The following is a 25,080-nucleotide window of genomic DNA, read 5'->3' on the forward strand; positions in this document are numbered from 1 at the left end:
CAAGTACCTGAGCAAAAGGGAATTCCACTCTGAGTGCAGCTGATGTGTGACCCTGGGTAGCACATCATGCTGGTTAAACGCTGGTATCTTTGATACTCAAGCATTTATTCTGCAGCAGTCCTCTGTGTAAGTTGCAATACAAACAAAATAGCAAACCAAAGGGTGGCAAATGGGCAACAGTACAATTCCTCAGTGCCTTTTGTAATCTGTTGGTGGTCAGGTTGCAGGACTGCTGTGACACCCTGAAAGCCCCTTTGAACATTTGACAGTAATACTGGCAGCAGTCAGCTTCCATTCCGCATGCAGTCACAATATATTGTACACCTACAGCTTTTCAAAAGACATTGATGGCAGCTGCTGTATTTAGCACTGAAATATTTCAGTGCTTATTCTTTTTTCACTCAGCAGCAATCATTCACTGGACGATTACAGCTTGTACTGCAGTGGAAGCTGAAAGCATTGGCTGCATCATGTTCAGCTACACAATTGTGCAACTGAAATTAATCGCTACTTCTCTGTTAGAAAGGATAGACTCCAAGCTCGGATAGCCTTTCTGGTAGACTTTCCAACACACCAATCATTTTGCTGTGTACACCCTAACAACTTTTTTTTCTGTAGCTTGACCTGTTGAGGACTCTGTAGTAGAACTAATGTACAAACCTAGACCTCAGGCAAGCTGTCCTCTCCTTTTGTCCTTCCCAGGCTGCAATGTGCTTCTGCCCAATGTCTCAAAGTGTACAAGTCTCCCCTCTGTGCCTTTCTCTAGATTACGTGAAATGGAAATATGAACTGTTGGTCGCAAGCACGCAACCAAGTGATGTTGCCTTCACTGTCTTACAGCACTGTTTTGGGATGTTTCGGTTCAGAATAGCTGAAAGGAGAAAGGGAACAAAGGTTTATATTAAAAGTACCCTCTAGGTTATGTGGGTGCACAACAATTCAGAATGTCGTGTGTGTGTGTGTGTGTGTGTGTGTGTAGGGGACAAAGAGATAGTGCACAACCACACTCCCGTTCAAGTGTTTGGCCATATGGCAATCTTAAAGAGAGTGTACAAACAGGCCAAACTCAGCAAACAGAAATTAAGAGGGAACTGTTACAGCTGATGTGACTGTTCAGCAGGCCAGGCTGCAGAATGAAGTCTATCGCGCTGATCATAAACCTTTTTTTCCCCTAACTGCGCAAATGAGGAGGAGAAGCCACTGGTTTCAAAAGCATAGAGTCTAGTAATACCCAAGATTTATTTAAAGATAAAAGTTACACAGTAAAACAGTCTTACAGAACAACCCGCAGTAAACATGTTTGGTCTGAAGTACACAATTCAACTACATTTTTTGACATCATCTCTTTATAGGTTTTACCCATAAAAATCCCGTATATATTACCCAAGTCAAGGCATAGTTATCACTTTTATAAAGGTACACTTCACGACGTCTCAAGAAACTTCCATTCTGATGTGGAATTCCAAAAGGAGGTTCAGAAACAATCCTGTGGACCCGGACCCCAAGATCCTTCTACCCCAAGATTTTGCTTCTACCTTTGAATCAATTAAATTTAATGTCTTCCCCGGTTCAGTCATGGAACTCCTGTAAGATGCAAATGTTGGTTGTTATCTCTGAACAACCTTCTTAAATTCAACAGTTGAGAAAAACAATGTCTTCACTTATCTCTCAATGACACATGCACACATGTACATGAATTGGTTGTCCTAAAAGAAAACATTCCTGATTTAACACTGGGTGGTGCCTCCAATTCAAAACTTTCATGGCTTCTCAACATTCCCCACAAAGTTGCTAGTCATCAGAGATTTCCCCACAGCAACTCAAATCAAATAAACATCCCTTTCCTTCAATACCTTTTTCTATTTTCGTCTCAGGTACCATTGGCCTTAAAAACCTCTGAAATTATTTTGAACATAGAACACTACAGCACGAACAGGCCCTTCGGCCCACAAGTTGCGCCGATCACATCAATACCTACCAATCCACAGACCTATCTATAACCCCCAATCCCATTAAATCCCATATACTCATCCAGAAGTCTTTTAAAAGACCCCAGCGAGTTCGCCTCCACCACCACTGACAGCAGCCGATTCCATTCACTCACCACCCTCTGAGTGAAAAACTTACCCCTAACATCACCTCTGTACTTGCTTCCCTGCACCTTAAATCTGTGTCCTCTTGTAGCGACCATTTCAACCCGGGGAAATAGCCTCTGAGAATCCACCCTATCTATTCCTTTCAACATTTTATAAACCTCTATCAGGTCACCTCTCAACCTTCGTCTCTCCAGGGAGAAGAGTCCCAGCTCCCTCAACCTATCTTCATAAGGCTTGCCTCCCAATCCAGGCAACATCCTTGTAAATCTCCTCTGTACCCTTTCAATAGCTTCTACGTCCTTCCTATAGTGAGGTGACCAGAACTGCGCACAGTACTCCAAGTGAGGCCTGACAAGGGACTTATAAAGTTGCAGCATTACCTCCCGACTCCTAAACTCAATCCCTCGATTAATGAAGGCCAGTACACCATACGCCTTCTTGACCACATCCTCCACCTGCAAGGCCGATTTAAGAGTCCTGTGGACCCGGACCCCAAGATCCTTCTACCCTTGAATCAATTAAATTTAATGTCTTCCCTCGTTCAGTCATGGAACTCCTGTAAGATGCAAATGTTGGTTGTTATCTCTGAACAACCTTCTTAAATTCAACAGTTGAGAAAAACAATGTCTTCACTTATCTCTCAATGACACACGCACACATGTACATGAATTGGTTGACAGAGCTGTTGCAAATTGAGCAGGTTGAGGTTAATGATGTGGTTTGCAGAATAGAGCAATTGCAGCTACATTTACTGATCTTGGCCACTCGTACAAGATCATTAGAACATTTTGTGACACTGCATCCAATCCCTTGGGGCAAACTCTTGTTGACATCTGATTATCTATTCCTATAACCTCTCATTGTGCATATACAGAGCCTTCTGCCTCCCCAACCCCTTATACAGGAAAATCGCTCTTCCTTTCCAGCTTTCCATTCTTTACTCTTTTCCTGGACAAATTCATTGAAGTAACAACCCTCAGCTCCAATCTCAATGACAGGACAGTGCTCCTTTAAAAAAGTACATGTCTGTTTTAGGGAGTGAATGTTAGTAGAAATATGGAACCCCTGCTGATACTTGTAGCCAATGAACAATACAAGTATGGCTGGCTGCAAGCAAAAATTATAATGAACAGGCAGCACAAAGTTGACGATTCCACTGAACTGGTGTGGGCTAATCACCACTACCTGTTTTCAGGATGAATCAATTTAACCCCAGCGAGTTAACGAGCAGCCAGAATATTGACCAGGCTTAACACAATACGACTATTGCCAGGTTTATTCAGTTGTCTGAAAAGCTCAACAAATAAGCCAACCTACTTTTGAACAAAAGTTATACACAATAAAGTCAGCTACTTCAATGTCTGGTGGATAGTTCTTGGTAAGTATTTTCAGGGAAATTTAAGGAACTGTATTTTATTTTAAATTTAGAGCCAATATTGTATTTTTTGATGGAAATTCAAAGCCTACATTGGCTCCCTCAGTGACGAAAAATATAAGAAACGTTGCAGATATAAAAATATTATATGAAAGAATTGTGCGGCATTAGAGCAGACAGGAGAATTTCTATCAAAACTGGTGTTATATCATGCCAGTTTTGCTAATGAAATAGATACACTTAATAGCTTCAACTTAAAATGAACAAATGTGAGTTAATGTATTTTTGAAGGGATGGGAATACAGATAATACAGATGGGAAATAAACAGTAAATGGAGAACCCTGAAGAGTATTGATAGACAGCGAGATCCGGGCGCACAGGTATACAGATCACTGAAAGTGGCAACACAGGTGGAGAAGGTAGTCAAGAAAATATACATACGTCCTGCTTGCCTTCATCAGTCAGGACACTGAGTTTAAAAATTGGCAAGACATGTTGCAGCTTTATAGAATCTTAGTTAGGCCGCACTGGGTGTTCAATTCTGGTCGCCACAATAACAAAGTTTAAAGTTTATTGTTTATTAGCCACAGGCCAGGCTTACATTAACACTGCAATGAAGTTACTGTGAAATTCCCCTAGCGCCACACTCGGGCACCTGTTCAGGTCAATGCACCTAACCAGCACGTCTTTTGAGACTGTGGGAGGAAACTGGAGCACCCAGAAGAAACCCAAACAGCCAAGGGAGTACGTGCAAACTCCACACAGACAATGACCCAAGCCAAGAATCGAACCCAGGTCACTGACGCTGTGAGGCAGCAGTGCTAACCACTGTGCCACCACGCCATCCAGAAGGATGTGGAGGCTTTGGTGAGGGTACAGAAAAGATTTACCAGGAAGTTGCTTGGTGTGAAGGGTATTAGCAATGAGAGGTTGGAAAAACTTGGTTTGTTCTCACTGCAATGACAGAGGATGAAGGGCAACCTGATAAGAAGCCTACAAGATTATGAGGGGCATGGACGAAGTGGATAGTCAGGAGCTTTTTCTCCAGGGTGGAAGAATCAATTACTAGCGGGAATAGGTTTAAGGTGCAAGAGGCATGATTTAAAGGAGATGTATGAGGCAGACTTTTTTAAAAAAAAACAGGTGGTGATGGGTGCCTGGAACTCGCTGCCGGGGGAGGTAGTGGAAGCAAATGCCATAGTAACATTTAAGGGGCATCTGAACAAATACATGAATAGGATGGGAATGGAGGGATATGGTCCCTGAAAAGGTAGGGGGTTTTAGTTCAGTCGAGCAGCACGGTCAGTGCAGCCTTGGAGGGCCAAAGGGCCTGTTCCTGTGCTGCAATTTTCTTTGTTCAGTGGCTGAAATTGTGACTCTGGATATTGAAAATAAGGGAGATCCTTTTTAGCAATTAAAGAAAGATTGGAGAAAAAAATTACTGTTTTTAGATTTTAGCATATGCAGATAATCCTGGAAGGGTTTGGAGTCCTCCAGTCCCCAGCACCTTAACAGTGGCTCCCAAACCTGTGACCTGTAACACCTAGAAACACAAAGATAGGGATGATGGAACACCACTACCTGCAAGTCACTTTCCAAGTCATAAACTATCTCAATGTGGAAATACACTGGCTGACAATGTAAATAATTTCTTAAGATGTCCTGGCCAATATTCATTTCATTCCTATGTTACAGCACTGAGCATGTTTTAAAGCAGCAATTGGCTAGACAATATCTGGGACCTGGGTCCAGCAATTGTGACCCAGGTCATACATAATATTTGTTTCACATGATGAGAAAATGTAATTCTGTTGCAGCAAATTAAGGTTTATATACCTTGACGGAGTACAATTTATTGGCAAAACATTGAAGAATCACAGCAAAAGAGGAAAACGTTTGGATTTTAAAAAGTGCAAACATTGATCAGAAACGAAGTGTATAAATTAAATGTATAATGAATCATAAGGTGGCAAAAGGATTAGGAGACACAGGTTTAACATTTTAGGCAAAAGAAACAAGAATAATAAGGAAGTTTTTTTTTACACAGATATTAATGATCTGGATTTACCACGCACAAGTATGGTGGAAGTGGAAGTGATCAATGATTTTGATATGAAAATGGATAGATACTTCTGAACAAAGTGGCTCTGAACAACGTGGCACTTGAACAGAGTAACTTAATTGGGAATTTGGAGACAGTGGGAATTAGTAAATGGGATTTATGTAGGTCAGGGGCTTCTTAAACGTTAGTGAAGACTTGATGGGCTCAAGGGCCTCTTCTGCACTGTGATTCTATTATAGAAAGAAGCTGTTGCAATTTTTATGTTCTACCATATGGATAGGAAACAAGTCAGAAGCACAATAGCTGAGCAAATGGAAAGATCATGGAAATTCTCAATCACCATTTGCCAAACCCCAATATTATTTATTTTACAATTCTCTGGTTTCTACAATAGCACAAGGGTGCAAAAATATGCATTGCCCAATTACTCATAGGGAATCAACAGCTTGCTGATACAACAGATAAAATGGTAAAAATTGCAAATATATATTTACTAATCTCATTGCTTGTGAGTAAATACAACTATTTCACTTTAACAAGTTTCATTATCTAATAGGCAGTGGAATAGGAGGGCAGCTCTGACCCCTGGTGGCGTGCAAATCTTGTCTACGTGGGAACTCCAGGACATGCCCTGTTTCGAGGATATGTTCAGGAAGCGTCATCAGTTACAGCAGCCCGAACTGTGTATTTCAGAAGTTGAGGAGAGCTTGTTCATAGACGTGGGTATCACGCAGCTTAAGAGTAGAGACAAGGAAGAGGTGAACACCAGGCAGTCAATCAGAAAGAAACAGGCAATGCAGGAGTCCTCTGAGTGCATCTCACTCTTCAACAAGTATGAAGTTCTGAAAACTGATAAAGACATGGTTCATTTGAGGCTCTCTGCCAGAGGCAGCTCCAAGGCACCTCAGGTGGATCAGCTGTACAGCCAGAGGAGCATAAAGGCCAGAAGAGCAATAGTGATGCGTGATTCGATAATTGGCAGAACAGACACGCATTTCTACAGCCACAAACATAAATCCAGGATGGTGTGTTGCCTCCCTGCTGCCTTGGTCAAGGATGTCACTCAGTGACTGCAGAGCACCCGAGAGAGGTGGAACAACCAACAATTGTTGTGCACATCAGTGCCGATGACAAGGCCCCTGTGAACACTGTGCTATAAGCTTACAAGTTTAAGATATTGTTGAACTTCACAGGACAGTGCGTGAGAGAATGAGAGAGCATGGAAGAAAGCATGCAGAGCGTATAAGAGAACAGAAAGATAAAGGCAGGTAGTCTCTGTTGTTCACAATGCTGAATGAAGCTCTGACAAAGATCAGTGGTTAGCATTGCTGCCTCAGCGCCAGGGACCTGGGTTCCCAGCTTCAGTCACTGTCTAAGTGGAGACTACACGTTCTCCCCATGTCTGCGTGGGTTTCCTCTGGTGCTCTGGTTTCCTCCCACAGTCTGAAAGACGTACTGGTTAGGTGCATTGGCCGTGCTAAATTTTCCCTCAGTGTACCCAAACAGGCGCCGGAATGTGGTGGCTAAGGAATTTTCACAGTAACTTCATTATAATGTTAATGTAAGTCAACTTGTGACACTAATAAATAAACTTGGATTGAAAGGGTCAAGTTTGTGAGGATTTAAATGAGGCTGGAAGAATTGCCCAGCTTTGCCTAGAGGGAAGAATGTCTGGGATAATTCTCACCATGTAAATCAGTTCAGGGATTAGAAGTATTACACCTGGAAAAGGAAAAAGGAAGCAAGCCATAAGGAGGTGAAAATAGCTTTGGACTGATTCTCGCAGAATGAGGCATCCACTTATGGGATAATAACAGATATAACAGCAGTAGTGTTTAGTCGACGTATCTTTTGTTATAGTAAAAATCTTAAAACCTAAAAGCTTGTCATGAGACCCTTCCAGTTGATCATAGGAAATTCAGATACCTTTCTAAGAAAAAATTGGTCTCCACAGTGATTGTAACACAATTATGGAGATTGGTTTTGAAGTATCACAAGAAGGATATCTTGAAGCAGTACAAGATAAAAGACCAGGCAGCACCACAGCAGCACTGTCTGCATTTACTAAGCCATCAAATTTATTTGACACCACAGGCACACCTACGGAGCAATGACTGTAAAGAAATGACAGAATCAACACAAAAGCAGCTGTAATTCAGTGTCATCTGCTCTAAGAACACCTAAAATCAAAATGCACAATAAGGATGGGAGAACCAGTCGTAATTTAGATCATCTTCTTCAACGTCTGCTTCCACTTCTTTACAGGTTTGGCGTAAGGATCATTGCAGTATCAAGCAATATACTCTCCACACTTATATCGAACAATTGATGATACACCATTCAGCATGACCAGAGTATAATTTCCTTTCCCACTGAATGCCAATAGGGTGACACACACTGTTGTATTTCCTAAGGCAAATGGATTATACAACAGCCATGTGCCCATCTGCAGTCCATGTGTCCATTCATGCATCATGCATTTCAACTGTATTTCAATGATTTTATGCAGTAAGTCATTTAAGGGTGCCAGTTGCAGTGTGAATGTGGTCTGATAGAACACAAGCAATGAAAAAGCTATTAGGGCAAAAGGCAGTACTAAATATTGACTGGCAACACACTGTGGCATGCATCGTTGGATCATCCACCTATTAAACAGTACTGCCATATAGTCTTACCTTGGCAACCTCCTTCTAATGTGCCATCCTCAACCAGTTCTCAGGTCCTGCAGACAGTATAAAGCGCAGATAACTACTACTTTGCTATCTTCATAGGAGAGTGCTCTAGGAGTGGCAAACAGATCAATATCGTACCACCTTTTGCAACAGCACTTTTAATTGACCCAGCCTTCAAATAAGTGCTGTACTTAATCTGATTCAAGAGATTTGTTTTATACCTAATTTATTTTCCCAGTATTTTCCATTGCTCCTTACAGCCTCTATAAACATTAAAATATATTTCAAGTATTTACAGCTTTGTTAAAGACTGTAAACTGTTTATCTGCATTTAAGAAAAAAGTCTCTTACTTTTACATTTATACATTTGCCCTTAATATCTAGTATAACTGCTTTTTCACCTCAGAATTCTAAATAGCTTTGTGCTGGAAGGTTAACAAACCGAAGTATTATCTGACAGAATGCAGAAAACAAAATCAAAATATAATTTTGATTCATAAATTGCAATGTTGAGGTTCGTTCTTTTGCACACAGTGCCTTACACCAATAATTACTGTGGGAAAAGTAAAATCCGAGTCTAGGAAGTGTTTTTGGTTTCTGGTTACTTCCTTCCCACATTCCAGACTCCAGCTTTATTTGTATTTTAATTTATACCGAGGGCGTGGGCATTGCGGACAAGGCCAGTAATTATCTATCTCTAGTTGCACCTAAGTTTCTTCAACTACTTCAGGTTTGATACAAATAGCTTGCAAGGTCATAGAGAACAGTTAAGAGTCAACTATGGTGTTACAGGAATGAGACATGATAGACAGGAGCATTTTTCCTCCCACTGGCTTTCTTCTCCTTTCTTTCCTCTTGTGCCTCCCTGATTTTAAACTCTCCACCACCATCATTGGCCACACATTCACTTGCCCCATCTCTACGTTCTGGAATACTCTCCCTACCCGTCTTTCTCTGCTTTTAAGGCACTCATTAAAATGAGTTTTTGGTCACCTAACCCAATATTGCTTTCTCCATGGCTCAATGCCATGTTTTGTTTTATAATGCTGCTATGGAGCACTTTGGGTCACTTTATTATGTTAAAACTGGTATATAAATGCAAGTTATTATTGTTCCCAAAGGATGTTTGGGTTTGCAATAATTTGCCTGCTTTGTGGTCACATTTACTGATGTAAGCACTTAAAAACAACAGAACTCACTAACTACCACCACTGAATTAGAACTAAGTCTCTGAATTATTATTCTAGGTCATTTGGACTTTTCTTCAGCAATCACTCACTAACGAGTATGGTTTTCCACCTAAGAAACTGGTCATGGGTTGTGTGAGTCCTTGCGTAGTTGGTAAGGCAGATCCTAGAACCACATCTGTGACTGCACACTTGGCAGGTATTTCTGGGAAATGGGTTCACTCCTTGGACTCTAGATTGCTGAGATTCCTTTTCCAGTCCTCCTCTTAACACCGAATGTCCTCAAAGAGTTGCATCTCTTCATTCAGGAGGTTCCTCCAAGTAGGTCTCAACTGAGCAAGGGTCTCTGCAGCATTGGCATCTAAGTTGCATTTCTGTAGGTAAGCCTTCAGGGAATCTTTGAAGCACTGCCTTTGTCCTTCAGGAGCTTTCCTTGAGCTGGGTGAAATAAAGATTTGCTTTGGCAATGGGATTCTGAAACCTAACACATGCCTAGCCCAGCAGAGTTGGTTTCGGGTGATCATGATCTAAATGCTGGTACTCTTGGCTCCTTCAAGGATGCTGATGTTAGTATGCCTGTCCTCCCAGCTGATGCAGAATCCATCTCAGATGATTCCTCTCCAAGGGTTTGAAGTGGCATCTATAAGCAATCCAAGTTTCTGAGCCATATAGAAGAGTTGGGAAGACTGCCCTGTACACAAGGACTGTGGTGTCACCACAAAGGTCATTGAATACTCTGGTCCTTAGGTGCCCGAAGGCAGCACTCGTGGACGCTGAATACTCGTCAGAGAGTGATCGCTAAAGAAGAGTCCAAATGATCTAGAATAATAATCCAGAGACTTAGTTTTAAGTTTTTAGTTTTAACTACCACTCAGCCGTGGTAGTTAGTGAGTTTTGTTGTTTTTAAGAGCTTGCAACAGTAAATGTGGCCACGAAGCAGGCAAATTATTGCAAATCCCAAGCATCCTTTGGGAAACAACAATAACTTGCATTTATATACCAGTTTTAACACAATAAAATGACCCAAGATGCTCCATAGCAGCATTGTAAAACAAAACATGGCACTCAGCCACAGCAAAAGCAATATCAGATTAGGTGACCAAAAACTCATTTTAATGAGTGCCTTAAAGGCAGAGAAAGATGTCAGACTGAGATGAGAGGTGGCTCTGCAGGTAATGGTAACATTCCAGATTTGAGAAGATTTCTCCGTTGACCTTGAAAGAGGGAGACACCAGATCTTGCCTGGAATGAGTTAGCAAAGGACTTCAGCGTTCTTGAGGTCAAGGCTGAGACAGATTCTTTGGTACACTTCCACGAAGGTGTCAAGCATGGCTTGAAGTTTCTCTTCAGAGACAGCAGAGATGGCGACATCATAGTGGAATTCCACAAATGCTGTTTTCTTCTCCAATTTCAACCAGTTGAGGTGGAAAAGTTTCCATTTATCTTGCAGCGGATGTTCATTCCACTGGGGTGTTTGCTCTTGACAAGGTGAAGGATGCTGGCAATGTCAATGGAGAATAGGATGGGGCTGATGGTACATCCGTGCTTGACTCCGTTAGCGACCATGAAAGTTTCTAGAACGGTGCACACGTGCGCATACACACACACACAGTTTTTATATGTCACAGCTTACCTTCTGATTTCAGTTTCTCGGCCGTTTGGCCATTCATATCCTTTATTCTCTCTGTGGACTGCCATTAGCAGCCTTCTCCCCTGATTTCTGTGGCTTTGACTCATCTTTCATTCTCTCACCCTACAGTATAAATATCTCCCACTTTCTGTACTTTTTAGCTTCAACAAAGGGTCATCTGGACTTGAAACGTCAGCTCTTTTTTCTCCTTACAGATGCTGCCATACCTGCTGAGATTTTCCAGCATTTTCTCTTTCAGTTTCAGATTCCATAGTAATTTGCTTTTATTATTTATGAAAGTTCCTATCCTATTTCCATTGGTGAGAACTGTTGTCAACATGTCATGGAGGAGTCAGAGGATGTTGGAGGTTATTATTCCAGACTATTTGAATTACTAGCCCATTGACATAATAATTACACTAAGTATATAAAAAGAATGCACATAAATTTCAAAAACATAAATAAGAGTCAAGGATGCTCTGCCATTCAATAAGACCCTGCCTGAACTTTTACATCAACTCCATTTTATCCCCATATTCCTGGATTCCCTTGAGTGATGTGGATGTGCCGGCGTTGGACTGGGGTAAACACAGTAAAAAGTCTGACAACACCAGGTTTTAGTCCAACCGATTTATTTGATAATAAACGCACAAGCTTTCGGGTTAGTCCCTTTGTCAGGGGACACAGTACCCTTCGTCATCCAGTACTTCCCTGGAGCGGAGAAGCTACAACATCTTCTCCGGAGTCTTCAACATATCATTGATGAAGACGAACATCTCACCAGGGCCATCCCCACACCCCCACTTCTTGCCTTCAGACAACCACACAACCTCAAACAGACCATTGTTCGCAGCAAACTACCCAGTCTTCAGGAGAACAGTGACCACAATACCACACAACCCTGCCACAGCAACCTCTGCAAGACATGCCGGATCATCGACACGGATACCATCATCACACGTGAGAATACCATCCACCAGGTACACGGTAAATACTCTTGCAACTCGGCCAACATTGTCTACCTGATACGTTGCAAGGAAGGATGTCCCGAAGCATGGTACATTGGGGAGACCATGCAGACGCTATGACAACGGATGAATGAACATCGCTCGACAATCACCAGGCAAGACTGTTCCCTTCCTGTTGGCGAACACTTCAGTGGTCACGGGCATTCAGCCTCTGACCTTCGGGTAAGCATTCTCCAAGGCGGCCTTCACGACACACGACAGCGCAGAGTCGCTGAGCAGAGACTTATAGCCAAGTTCCACACATGAGGACGGTCTCAACAAGGATCTTGGGTTCATGTCGCACTATCTGTAACCCCCAACACTTGCCTAGGTTTGCAAAACTTCACTCACTGTACTGTCTGGAGACAATACACATCTCTTTAGCCTGTGATCAGTGCTCCTTCCACTCACATTGTCGGCCACTTCAAGACTTGAACAGCAGGTTAGGTGTAAAGATTCGCATTCTAATCAGTAATCTGTAAACTGTCTGTGCTTTATATGCTCTATCTGAGGCCAGAACTCTCCATTCACCTGACGAAGGGACTAACCAGAAAGCTTGTGCGTTTACTATCAAATAAATCGGTTGGACTAAAACCTGGTGTTGTCAGACTTTTTACTGTGTTTTCCCTTGAGTGGCCATAGGTTTATTGAATACTTTCAAGATGGGGATCATTGACAGCCTTGTGCGACAGAGAATTCCAAAGATTCAGAAACATTTTCTTCAGCTTTAAATAACAAATCTCTTAGCCTGAAACTAGGGGCCAGACTTTGCCATGAGACTGGAATTCTCATTCCTACTAATCACCAGTTTAGAAAATGTGGCAGAACACTGTCAAACACAAAAACCTAAGTCTGCCATACTAACTGCCACATTGTTGCCAACCTCAATTTTATATTTCGTGGTGTTCAAAATGTTCAGCAGGGCAGGTAGATTTCTGAACCTTATGAAAACCACATCAGGTCAGAGGAGTTGTGACTTAGGAGAGAAGCCTGCACTGGAGTTAAAAACTTTTACACAGGTAGGTTCATAAATTGTTGCTGAAATCACACAATAATTTGACACTGTATGAGAACTGAAGTATATTTTAAATGCAATGACTGATGATAGAACTTTGTTCTTAAGAGCTAAATGACCATTAAATTGCCCAGCATTGTGAAAACATTCAGATGTATGAGGGTACATTATCCACTGGATTATGAGCTATCCTGCATTTAGCAATATTGAGATTCATATGTTCAAGTATCATTTAGACACTGTGCTTTCATCTTTAAATTGATCAACAGCCTAGCCATTTGCTCAGCTTTTGAAGCAGTTGAACAGACGATCATCTGGTCCAATACATCACAGGTTCTAATATATTCAGTTCTGAGGGCTTTGTTGATATGTTCTCATATCAAACATCTCATCAATCTTTGTTGAGATGGAATCTCATTAGGAATGCTTAACTGGGTGGCACTGTGGTTAGCATTGCTGGCTCAGTGCCAAGGATCCAGGTTCAAATCTGTCTGTGTGGAGTTTGCACATTATTCTTGTGTCTGCGTGGGTTTCCTCCAGGTTGTTCCAGTTTTCTCTCAGTCCAAAAGATGTGGTTAGGTGTATTGGCCATATTAAGTTCTCCCTCAGTGTTCCCGAATAGGTACCGGATTTTCACAGTAACTTCATTGCAGTGTTAATGTAGCCTACTTGTGACACTAATACATGAACTTTAAACTTTAACTGAACTCCCAGTCCTATTAATGAATTCAGCTCAGCGAGGGTTGTTCACACTGTTGTAAAGGGGTCTGAGGACTTTGTTTGGACCGACAGTTTTATAAACAGATTCAGTTCATGAAATCAGACAGCAGAACAGCAATACGCACAAATGGGCTACTCTCAACTACTTATTCAAGGTACACTGAATCAAGGATGTATAATGTGAGCACAAAGCAATTGATAAAGCCATTGGTCCAAATTGTACTGCCATATATTTGTCACCATTTGATGGACAGCAACTTCTGGAGTCTGCATGTGTGCAGTTACCTGCAGAAATCCAGAAGTATCTTTCAGGTTTAATCTGTTTTGCCATCAAAAGTGAAGGATAACCAATGCAGATAAGTTCTTGGCTTCTTGTTTGTGAATGTTCTTCAATATGGTTGGCTGCTTATTTTGCTTCTTGGCATTACTGTTGCTTCTTTGATGTAGATTCAAGTAACATCAAGAAAGATAAAAATCATGACATAGAGTTTGTTTATCTTCGACGAAAGCTTTCTGCAGCATCCTGTCTTCACTCCCCATCACAAACTCCATTCCTTAGCCAGACTCTTTCCCTTTCCATGGCAACAGTGCAAGGTTGAACCAGGCTGTTCATAATTTCGGTGTCATATTTGACCTTAAGGCAGGCTTCTAAGTGTACAGCCATGCCGTCACTAAGACCACCCTTACCCAACTCAGCCCTGCCTTGGCTCATCTGCGCCGAGATCCTCATTCACATCTTGGTGTTTACTCTTGATGATTGAAATCAACTCCTGGCTGGACTGCCATCTCCTATCTTATAGAAACTTATGCTTATCCAATATTATAATGCCCAAATCCTAATTCCCTCCACGTCCCATTTGCCTACCACCCTTATGTTCACTAATCTATATCAGCTCCAAGTTGAACATTAGCTTGGATTTTAAAATTGTCATTCTTTTCATGGCCTCTCCCTAGCCCTGTAATTCCCTCCAGCCCTACAACCTTCCAAGATAACCGCACTCTTTCATTTCTTCTGCAACTCCTCAGCTGCCAAAGCCCTTGGCACTAGAATTCCCTCCCTAAACTTTGCCACCTTTCTATTTCTCTCCTTCTTTAAGGCATCCTTTAAGACCTACCTCTTTAACTAGCCGTCTGGTCACTTGTATTAATATATCCTTACATGACTCGATGTCAAGTTATGCTCCGTGACATTCCTATGAAATGCCTCATGACATTTTACTACATTAAAGATCTATATAAATACAAGATGTTATTGCAAACATTGAGTTCATCTCATTTTATAAAACTCATTCTATCCACAATGTACATATTTTCAATAAAAACTCTGGAAATGCTTCCTTTATTCTAATAACATTACTGACGAAAGTTGATGATCAATGAATTAAATGCCAGTCACTTTAAAGTTGTCATTTAAATAGAAAGAGTTTTTATACAGCCTACAATCTTTCAGCAGCAGAAATAAATATATGCACTTGTTTCAAAATAACAAGGTAAAAATTGATAACAGTTTGATCAGAGATTAGCTTCCTTACTTTGGAGCCACTGGCCTGGATACTGTATCAGCAGCAAAGGAATTGTGTCATTCATTCATTCATTAAACACACATTTGGACACACTTCCTGTGAGCTTTTGCAATGGAATATTGCGATTAGCAGTTACTTCCAAACATCCTCTCTGGTATTGATGATTAATTTGTACAAGCGTGCAATTTTATTCCTACACGTTTTAATTATTGTCCGAAAAATTAAAAATGAAAATCTTTAGGTATTTCACAATCCATTTTGGCACAACATCTCCCAAGAGTGACCCAGTACCTGTGAGAGAATGGCCAGTAACTGCGCATCTCCTTAACAAGTCCGAGAGAAGAATTCTTAGTTGGTATGCAGAGTATGAATCATGAAATGCAAGTTAGAATAACTCTGCCAAATTATGTATAGAAATCTAGATAAGGAAAGAAAGATGAGATGAAGAGAGATTTGAAAATTAAAAGGAAAGCAAAAGAATTACAATGCCAGAGAGATCACTTGGCACTAATTAGGACTTCAGATACCTTTAAAAAAATTACTTAAAACTAGAATGTACAAGTACTTGCTTTATCTGGCAATTTTAGTGAACAATTATTACAAGAGCACTGCAGCTTCATTCTAATCCATGTATTTCAATGCTGGATTCTCTTGGCAAAATTCCAATGTATTAGAGTCTCTAGCAGTGCAATCCAGATAGCAACTTCCTGATTTTTGCATATGCTGGAGGTTTACTCCAATAGTGATGAGCAGTAATGATTCATAGGATCCCCACAGTGCAGAAAGAGGCTACTCGGTCCATCAAGCCTACATCAACAGCCATCCAAATCAGGCCCTATCCCTGTAAACCCACATATTTACCCTGATAATCTCCCTGACACTAAGGGGTAACTTAACTCAACCTAATCAGCATATCTTGGAGTATGGGAAAAAAAACAGCAGACCAGGAGGAAACCCATGCAGACACAGGAGAAGGTGCAATCGCCATACAGATAGCGACCCAAGGCCAGAATTGAACCCGGGCCAATACGCTGTTATTTTTGCCCACAAATCTTCAGGCCACTTTACCCTGTTTACTATCTAAAGAGACCTCTGCAAAGCATAAAATCACTCTTCAAATGTTTTGAGTTTACAATATTCCTAGGCGAATATTACAGTAAATAGATAGGTTCACATAAACACACATTGTGACAGGCATGCATATTTTCTTAACTCTATTCTTGTCTTCTCAGAAATTCACTTTCAATCAATTAACTCACCTTCTGACTCCTAATGACAGTCCATCAACTACAAGGCACAAGTTAGGAGAATGATGGAATACTTCCTACTTACCTACGCGAGTGCAGCTCCAACAATACTCAAGAAGCCCAACACTATCTAGGACAAAACAGCCTGCTTGACTGTGGATCAGAGGAACCCAGTGGCAGCAGTATGTAACATCTACAAGATGTACTACAGGAACTTACCAAGGCTCTTTAAACTTCCAGACCCACAACCACCACCATCTAAAACGTCAAGGGCAGCAGACATGACAGCATCACCACCTGCAATTTCCCCTCCAAGCCACTCATTGCTCTGTCTTGGAACAATATCATGATGTGGGTATGCCGGCGTTGGACGGGCATAAACACAGTAAAAAGTCTGACAACACCAGGTTTTAGTCCAACCGATTTATTTGAAAATAGACTCACAAGCTTTTGGGGTTAGCCCTTTCGTCAGGTGAATGGAGAGTTCTGGCCAGTTCTGAGGCCAGAACTCTCCATTCACCTGACGAAGGGGCTAACCCCAAAAGCTTGTGAGTCTATTATCAAATAAATCGGTTGGACTAAAACCTGGTGTTGTCAGACTTTTTACTTGGAACAATATCACCATTCCTCCACTGTCACTGGGTCAAAATCCTGGGACACCTTCACAAACAGCACTGTGGGTGCACCTACACCACACTGATTGCAGCAGTTCAAAAAGCAGCTCACTTCCACTTTCTCAAGACTAACTGGGGAGGCAGTGGCATAGTGGTATTGTCACTGAAGTAGTAATCTCAATGCCCAGGGCAATACTCTGGGGACCCATGTTTGAATCCCACTATGGCAGTAAACTCTTGCGTGGGGATTGGGGGGGGGGGGGGGGGGGGGGGCAGAGAGAGAGAGAGAGAGAGAGAGAGAGGGGGAGAGAGAGAGAGAGAGAAGAGATTGCATGCACATCTCCCAGAGCCAGAGCACAGTTGCAGTCCAGTTGGAAACTGGCAGTAAGGCAAGTAATTTGAATTTTTTTACACATATGTTTTAAATGTATTTCAAATGTCATTATCAGGCACTTACTGGTCCCAATTGTATCTCCCACCCCGCCAGGGGTGCTTCATTCTGGTGTGGTTTAGAGTAGCTTTCCATATTCAGGGAATTAGCGGGAGACCCCACTAGAATGAAGGGTGGGTAATCAGGGCCCCCCAGGGGTCAGGTGGTGGTGCTCCTAGGCATGAGTTTCCTGGTAGTGTCAGCCTGTGCCCCCAACACAGTCCAAAAGACCATACCCAGGGGACACGTTGGCACTGCCCATCAGGCATGGCCTATTGTGAGTGAGGCTTAACAGCAGTCAGTGGGAGTGGGGGTCCCAATGCCACTCTGCATGGCAATCAGTCTGGGATGGAGCGAGGGCAGCGACTGGGGTGGGTCTGCCTGCCTCAGGTGCTCTGGGACAGGGGGTCAGGGCTGACCCGGGAATTGCTGTGGAAGCCACGACTGGTCTGTGGTCATGGTGGTGGTGGGTGCTGGAGGGGCAGCACTGTGGGGATCCCGGGCTACCAGCGATCGAGTTTGTCAGCAAACAAAGAGACTAACAGATCAAGGCCACTACGCACACGCAGACTCCCAGGACTGTCAGACACCGGTGCGAATAGGCACGGCACCCCCCCCACCTCTGGATTTTTAATGAGATTCATGACTGGGACCTCTGCATTGCACAGAGTGCAGAGATTCAAGTGAAGTTGAACTGAGAAAACAGTCATGATCTAGAACAGTTTTCCCACCAATTCAGCACTTTTGGGAGAATCGTCCCCCTGAATTCAATAAAATAATCTGGAATTAAATGTCCAATGCTGACAATGAAACCATTGTCAAATGTGGTAAAAATCCTCCTGGTTCATAGTCCTTCAGGGAAGGACATCTGTTGTCCTTACTTGGTCTGGCCAATATGTGTCTTCAGATCCAATAAATGTAGTTGACTTTTAAAATGCCCTCAGGGATGGGGAATAAATGCTGGCCCACCAGCAGAACCCATATCCCATGAACAAATAAAAAATAAATTGAGGATGGGAAATCAATACCAGCCTAAACTGCGACATTCACATCCATTGTATGAAAAATAAGCCCCAAAGATCTCCATCTGCTGCTTTTACATCTACATTTGGTCCATGGTTTTGTTTTTACTTTGATGTACTAATTTTCTACATGGTTACCAGAATATTGCAGAAAAATATCTATGAGCCACATCATCTGGAATAAAATAAACAGATTCCAATATGTACACAACTCAAATGGTCAGATCAGCAACAAATCACAACTTATGCAAATCCCTAAACCACATTTCATTATGTTTACATGTTCTATAAGTTTTATAAACCTCTGTTTCCAACCTCTGTTTCATCTGCCATCAGCACTGAACAAAAAACGAGCTTTTACCATTAATTAGTATTTTACTCTCTCATCCTCACACATACAGACAAACACAAAGGGTTGGATTTTAGAAGATCATAGGAGACAGGGACTGAAGCAAACAAGCTCAGAATTTCTCAGCGCTGGCCAGCATGCTGATTTACCATTAACATACCATCTTCGGACCATTGTTAAGGAGGCAGAATGGGTGGGATAACAACCACCCAGCTACAAGAAGTGGGTAGCTTGTTAATATAATTAAAAGATCTATCAAAGGCAACGATCAGAGGATGACTGCAATTTTAGTCATCTGTGGGCTCCCCCCCAATGGTATCCCTGCAGATACCTGGAGACAGCCTCCCATGGCAGGTTGTGGGTCAGCACTCCAAATTCAATTTGAATACTCACTTGCAGCTGTCACAGGGAGGTGGTCACAGCTGCAGCCATAAACCAATGTGGAAGGGTTCCTTCCACCACAACAGCGGAGTTTGTAAAAGTATGTAGTAACACTGTTTGCTCAATCACTGCATCCACTTCTAAGCCTTGCAATCTTCTGAAATCTGCACATCTTGAAATCCTCACATTTTGTACATCCTTAATTTTCACCATCCTATATGCCTTCTGTTCTCTAGACATTAAGCTCTGCAATTCTCTCCTCAAAACATTTCAGAACTCTATCTTTCTCCTCCTTTATTTAATATACCTTTTAAGACTTGCCTCACCTGTTTCAATCTCCTTATGGGACCTGTTGTCAAATTATGTTCAGCAACATTCCTGTGAAAAGCCATATTAAATGCAAATTTTAATTGCTGTAATGCTGGACACTTAGGGCCTGATTTTACCATTTGGAATCTAAGGGCCAGATCCAGGCATAATACAGATCCGAGCCCGGAATCCTCTTTGCAGTGGGCCCATACGCTTTTTGCCGGCTCCGGTCCGATTTGCGCTGTGGGTGGGGCTTAACACTGCCAGAATGATTGGAGCTCTGAATTGCACAATGCGAAGTTCAAAAAAAGATCTGAAGCAGCGTGCCCGGGCGGGAAAGAAAAAAAGCAGAAAGAGCGGCTCTCTGACACATGGGAGGGTTGGCAATAATTATACCTGCTCCTGTTAGAGAAAATATTGTTCTAACAATCTGATAATACTTTTAAACTTAAAGCTTTTGTCGAAAGATTACACTTGCATCTATTTCAACTATCTACTTTTGTCTCAGTAATGAATGTGAGCTGCTTGGGTTATTTTGGGCTGACTGTGTCTACTTGCGGGGCTCAAATGCAAAATAAAATTTGCATTTCTGAGGATTTACTTCGAACAAAGTACATCCATATCATTGAGTGTCAGTTCATTCCTGTTGTCACAGAGACGTCTCCCCATCAACATATTGTAAAATAAATATATATCAAAGCCGATGCTTGTAGCACATATCCTGAAGCAACAGTTCTTTAGAAAATATTTTTAGTCCAAGGAACATCTAGGACATACTTAAGGCGTCAGAAGTTTAATATTTTAGATCAGATGAATGTAATGGTAGTTTATCCAGGAAAATTAGTTTATTAGCTTTCTAAAGCATAACAATATTTTGAAAAGAGATGCTTTTTACTGTTAAAGGATAGGAATTAAAACAGTCAAAGGTTTGTGTGTCTGGAACGGTTTACGTCCTGCCCCTATAAACAGAGATCCATCCTCCCCACCTCCCACCTCCCCCCTCCCCAAACAGAGATCCATTCTCCCCCCTTCAAGCAAAGAGCCACCCTCCCCCTCTCATCCCCCCTCCAACCAGAGATCCACCTGAGCCCACCCCCCTCCTCCAGCAGAATGGTGTGAAGCCCAGTAACTTCAGCACAGCTTATCATAGCAATATCAAACCCTCTTGATCAAGCAGGTTTAGAGAAACAGAGCAAATTACAAAAGATATTTTACTTCTAAAGTGTTTAACATTTTAAAAAACAAACTAACGCAATCATTTATTTTGCTGAAAACTCAATATTCAATAGAATTGTGTGTGTTAGATTGAAGCTTTGTTCATCAAGGATATTTGAAATGCTAAACAGAATACCTGATGTGAGGAAGTAATACTGAGAATCACTAAAGATTCCCACAGTTCCTGGTCCCACAGATCCTGCAAGTATGTTGACAACAGAGAAAGCTCCACTCATTATTCCAAATCCAAGTCCTGCCACTGAAAATACAAAAGGACAACTTTAATTTGCAATTTAAAATACATGGCAAGAAAAAAAGCTCATGGAAAAATTGCAACATAAATCCACCTAGGAGAGCAAGGTAGCAGTGCTGCCTCACAGCACCAGGGACCCAGGTTCAATACCTGGCTTGGGTCACTGTCTGTGTGGAGTTTGCACATTCTCCCCAGATCTGTTTGGATTTCCTCTGGGTGCTCTGGTTTCCTCCCCTTGTTTGAAAGACGTGCTGGTTAGGTGCACTGACCTGAACAGGCACCGAAGTGTGGCAACTAGGGGAATTTCACAGCAACTTCACTGCAGTGTTACTGTAAGCCTTACTTGTGACTAGTAAATAAACTTTACTCAAAACAAAGTATGAACCTTTCAAAATATGTCCTTGCGTTATATTCTCCAGGCAGTGACCTGGACATGTTTGTCCCTCGACCAACATCACTAAAACAAATTATCTGGTCATTATCACGTTGCTGTTCATAGGACCTTCTATTGTGCAAACTGGCTGCATGACTTAGCTGAGCAGAGACTCAGCAGCTGCAGCAGACCAGAACGTGCTCAAGTTTGAAAAAGAAAGAAAGAAAATTAGTGATATCACAGAGAAGTATTGCAACTTTGGTTGGCCTTCTCTAAAGTGAGGGAATTTGATTAAGAAGGTGGAAAATTAAAAATTTTAATGTTTGATAAATAACGTGTTCAGTAAAATATTCCACTAACTTCCATAATGAAGTGACTCTTAAGTCAACAGAAGAAAGCAAATAGCTGATAATTTGTTTCAAGCATAAAGATTTATCAGTATTGGTAAGATTTATTACCTAAGTTATAGAGGAACGGCAAGGCAGCCCTGACAAATGGACAAATATAAAAGCAAACAAATTAGCAGCAGGAATAAGCAATTTGCCATTTGACCCTATTCCGCCATTTGATAAAATCTTGGCTGGTCTGATTGTGGCCTTAACTCTACTATCCTGTCGACCCACCATACCGTTTAACTCTCTTATCAAACAAGAATCCATGTAGCTCAATCTTAAAAATATTCAATAAACCTGCCTCCACTGCTGTTTGGGGAAGACAATGCTATAGACCAATGACCCACAGAGAAAAAAATTCTCATCTGTCTTAAATGGGAGACCCTTATTCTTAAACTTTGTTCCCTTGTTCCAGTCTCTCTCCGAATGCAAAACGCTTTTTCAGCATCCATTCTAGATCTCATTTTTTTAAACTCCAATGGATACAGGCCAAATCTGGCCAAACTTTCCTCATGACACCTTTATCCCAAGAATCAGTCGAATAAACCTTCACTGAACTGCTTCAAATGCAATTATGTCCTTTTTTAAGTAAGGAGAAAGCATGATTAGGCTACTGAGTTGGACAAGGGGCCATGATCATGATGAATGGCGGAGCAGGCTTGAAGGGGCAAATGGTCTCCTTCTGCTCTTATCTTCTATTATCTATGTATGTAAAGAGACCAAAGCTCTACACAGTACTCCAAGTGATTCCAGAAATGAGGAGTGTGTTTTACAAAGAGAGATTTGTCAGTTTAGGCCTATATTCCCTGGTTCAGAAGAATGAGAGATCTAATTGAAGTGTACAAGGTGATACGGGTGATTGACAAAATAGACGTGAAAAATATGTTTCCTCTTATAGGGTAATCTAGAACAAGAGGTCACAGTTTTAGGAAAAGGGGTGGCAGATTTAAAATAGAGATGAGGAGAAATGATTTCTCTCAAAGTGAGTCTGTGAAATTCACTACCCCAGAGTGTGGTGGATGCCGAGTCTTTGAGTAAAGTTAAGGAAGAGGTGGACAGATTTTAAGTAGTAATGGCTTGAAGGGCTATGGTGAATGCGCAGGCAAATGGAGTTCAGGCCAAATTGAGATGAGCCATTAAATGACGGAGCAGGCTCAAGGGGTTAAATTGCCTACTCCCACTCCTAGTTCTTAGAAAGTCTCATCAACAGCTTGCACACTTACAAAACCTCCCTACTTTTACATTAAATATCCCTTGTAATAATAAGCATTCCATTTGCCTTCACTTGCTGTACCTGTATACTAACCAACCTCAAGTGCATATCCCAAGCCTGTGGGAACTCCAGGATGCTTCCAGTGTCAGAAATAACCATACCTGCAGGATGCACCACTAATTGCAGTAGATTGAGATCTGAAATTCAGAACTTCAGCAGCACTGAATGTTACTTTGGCAAATCAGTGAAGTTGAGGGCTTTGTGGATAGAACATGAATACAGTCACCTCGCATCTGAAGTGTATGCTTGGACAGGGGAAATGGGTTATCACTAGGCATGCAAAAACAAACAGGTAGATAGTGCAACTGTCCTGAGCGCATCTTACTCTCCAATGAAAGTGATAATTCATCTGGGAAGTGCAGCTACAGCCAAGTCAGTGACACCATGGTTGGCTCATCTGTACAGGGAGCACAAAGAAAACTGGAAGAGCAATAGTGATTGGAGTTTTAATGGTTAGGGAACAAATGGATTGTGGTTTGAGGATGGTATGTTGGTCCTTTCATGCCAGGTTAAGGATAGCATCAAGTTGCTGCAAAGCACCTTGCGGGGAAGTGCAACCAGTCAGCAGCCACGGTCCACATTGGTACTAATGACACAGGTATCGCATGTCATGTGAGTACAGCAAAAAGCAGTGAACGCTTGACTGGAATGATTATGCAGATAGGAGGATTTTAGATTCCTGGGACACTGGGACCAGCTCTGGGGAAGTTAGGATCTGTATACGTTGGACACATTGTACCTAAACAGAATGCAGACCAACTTCCTTGTGGAGTTATTTGCTCCTGGGGGAGGGCTTAAACTAAGTGACAGAAATGTAGAAATCAGAAGGTAACATAAGAGAAATACCAAGGTGAGCAGAATACCAGAAAAGGCATGTAACACTAGAGTAGGATGTAATTTGATGGATTCAGAATAAGGAGAAAAGCAATAAATGCATCTGCGAATGGACTGAGTGTGATTGATAAGATTAGTGTGATGCAGGTGCACGTGTCCAGGTGCAATGTGATATTGTGACGATAACAGAGACATGACTCAGAAGAGGGCAGGATCAGGTATTAAATATCCTAGATACATGTATTCAGCAAAACAGGAAAAGGAGGAAAGACAGAGGTGAGGCAGGTTTGATTACAGAGAACATTTCAGTGCTGGACAGAGAGAATGTCCCCAGGAATCTATTGGCTGGAGCCAATAAACAAAAAAGATGTGATTACATTGTTAAGTGTAGTCTATAGGCCACCAAATAGTGGAAAGATGTAGAGGAAAAAATTGCAAGGAAATTACAGAAAACAAGAATCATGGAGCAATTATAATAGGGATTCTAAAAATATTAATCTTTAACAGAAACAAAATACATCAAGCAATTATGCAATTAATCCTTTTTTTTGGTGTGGCCAATGTTAAGTACAATAGGATGCATTAAAAATAATGCATCTGAAGAGAGAGAAAAGTTTCCTCAAGAAGTGGGCAGGTTGTACTATACGGTGATTGCAAGGCAAATGACACCCAGTGTTAACTGATTTCATGAAAACAAGGGTAGGCTAAATTTGTTTTTGATGCCAGTCTTCAGACAGTTCAATTCAATCCACGTGATGTCAAGAAACGGCTGAAGGCTTTGGATACAGCAAAGCTCAGGCCTTGACAACAGTTCAGCTGCAGTACTGGAGAATTTTTGCTCAAAAACTACCCATGTCTTTAGCCAAGCTGTTCCATAATAGCTAAAGCGTTGGTATCTACCAGACAATGTGGAAAATTGTCCAGCATGCTCTGTCACGGTGGCAGTGGTTAGCGTTGCTGCCTCACAGCATCAGGGACCCAGGTTTGATTCCCAGCTTGGGTCACTGCCTCTGTGGAGCCTGCACATTCTCTGTTCCGTGTGGATTTCCTCCGGGTTCCCCGGTTTCCTCCTACAGTCCCAAAGACATGCTGGTTAGATA

General features: G+C 41.8%; 1 protein-coding gene across 1 annotated transcript in view; it reads right to left on the reverse strand.

Annotated features, from left to right (window-relative positions):
- LOC145357341 (gamma-secretase subunit Aph-1b) overlaps window positions 1-25,080 on the reverse strand; it is a 67,791-nt gene that overhangs the window by 9,217 nt on the left and 33,494 nt on the right. The window contains exon 4 of the mRNA XM_080210652.1: window positions 20,992-21,114. Coding sequence (XP_080066778.1) covers window positions 20,992-21,114 — 123 coding nt within the window. The remainder of the gene's footprint in view (window positions 1-20,991; window positions 21,115-25,080) is intronic.

Source organism: Carcharhinus amblyrhynchos, chromosome 1 (assembly GCF_965287045.1).
Source record: "Carcharhinus amblyrhynchos chromosome 1, sCarAmb.v2.hapA, whole genome shotgun sequence".
Taxonomy (NCBI): domain Eukaryota; kingdom Metazoa; phylum Chordata; class Chondrichthyes; order Carcharhiniformes; family Carcharhinidae; genus Carcharhinus; species Carcharhinus amblyrhynchos.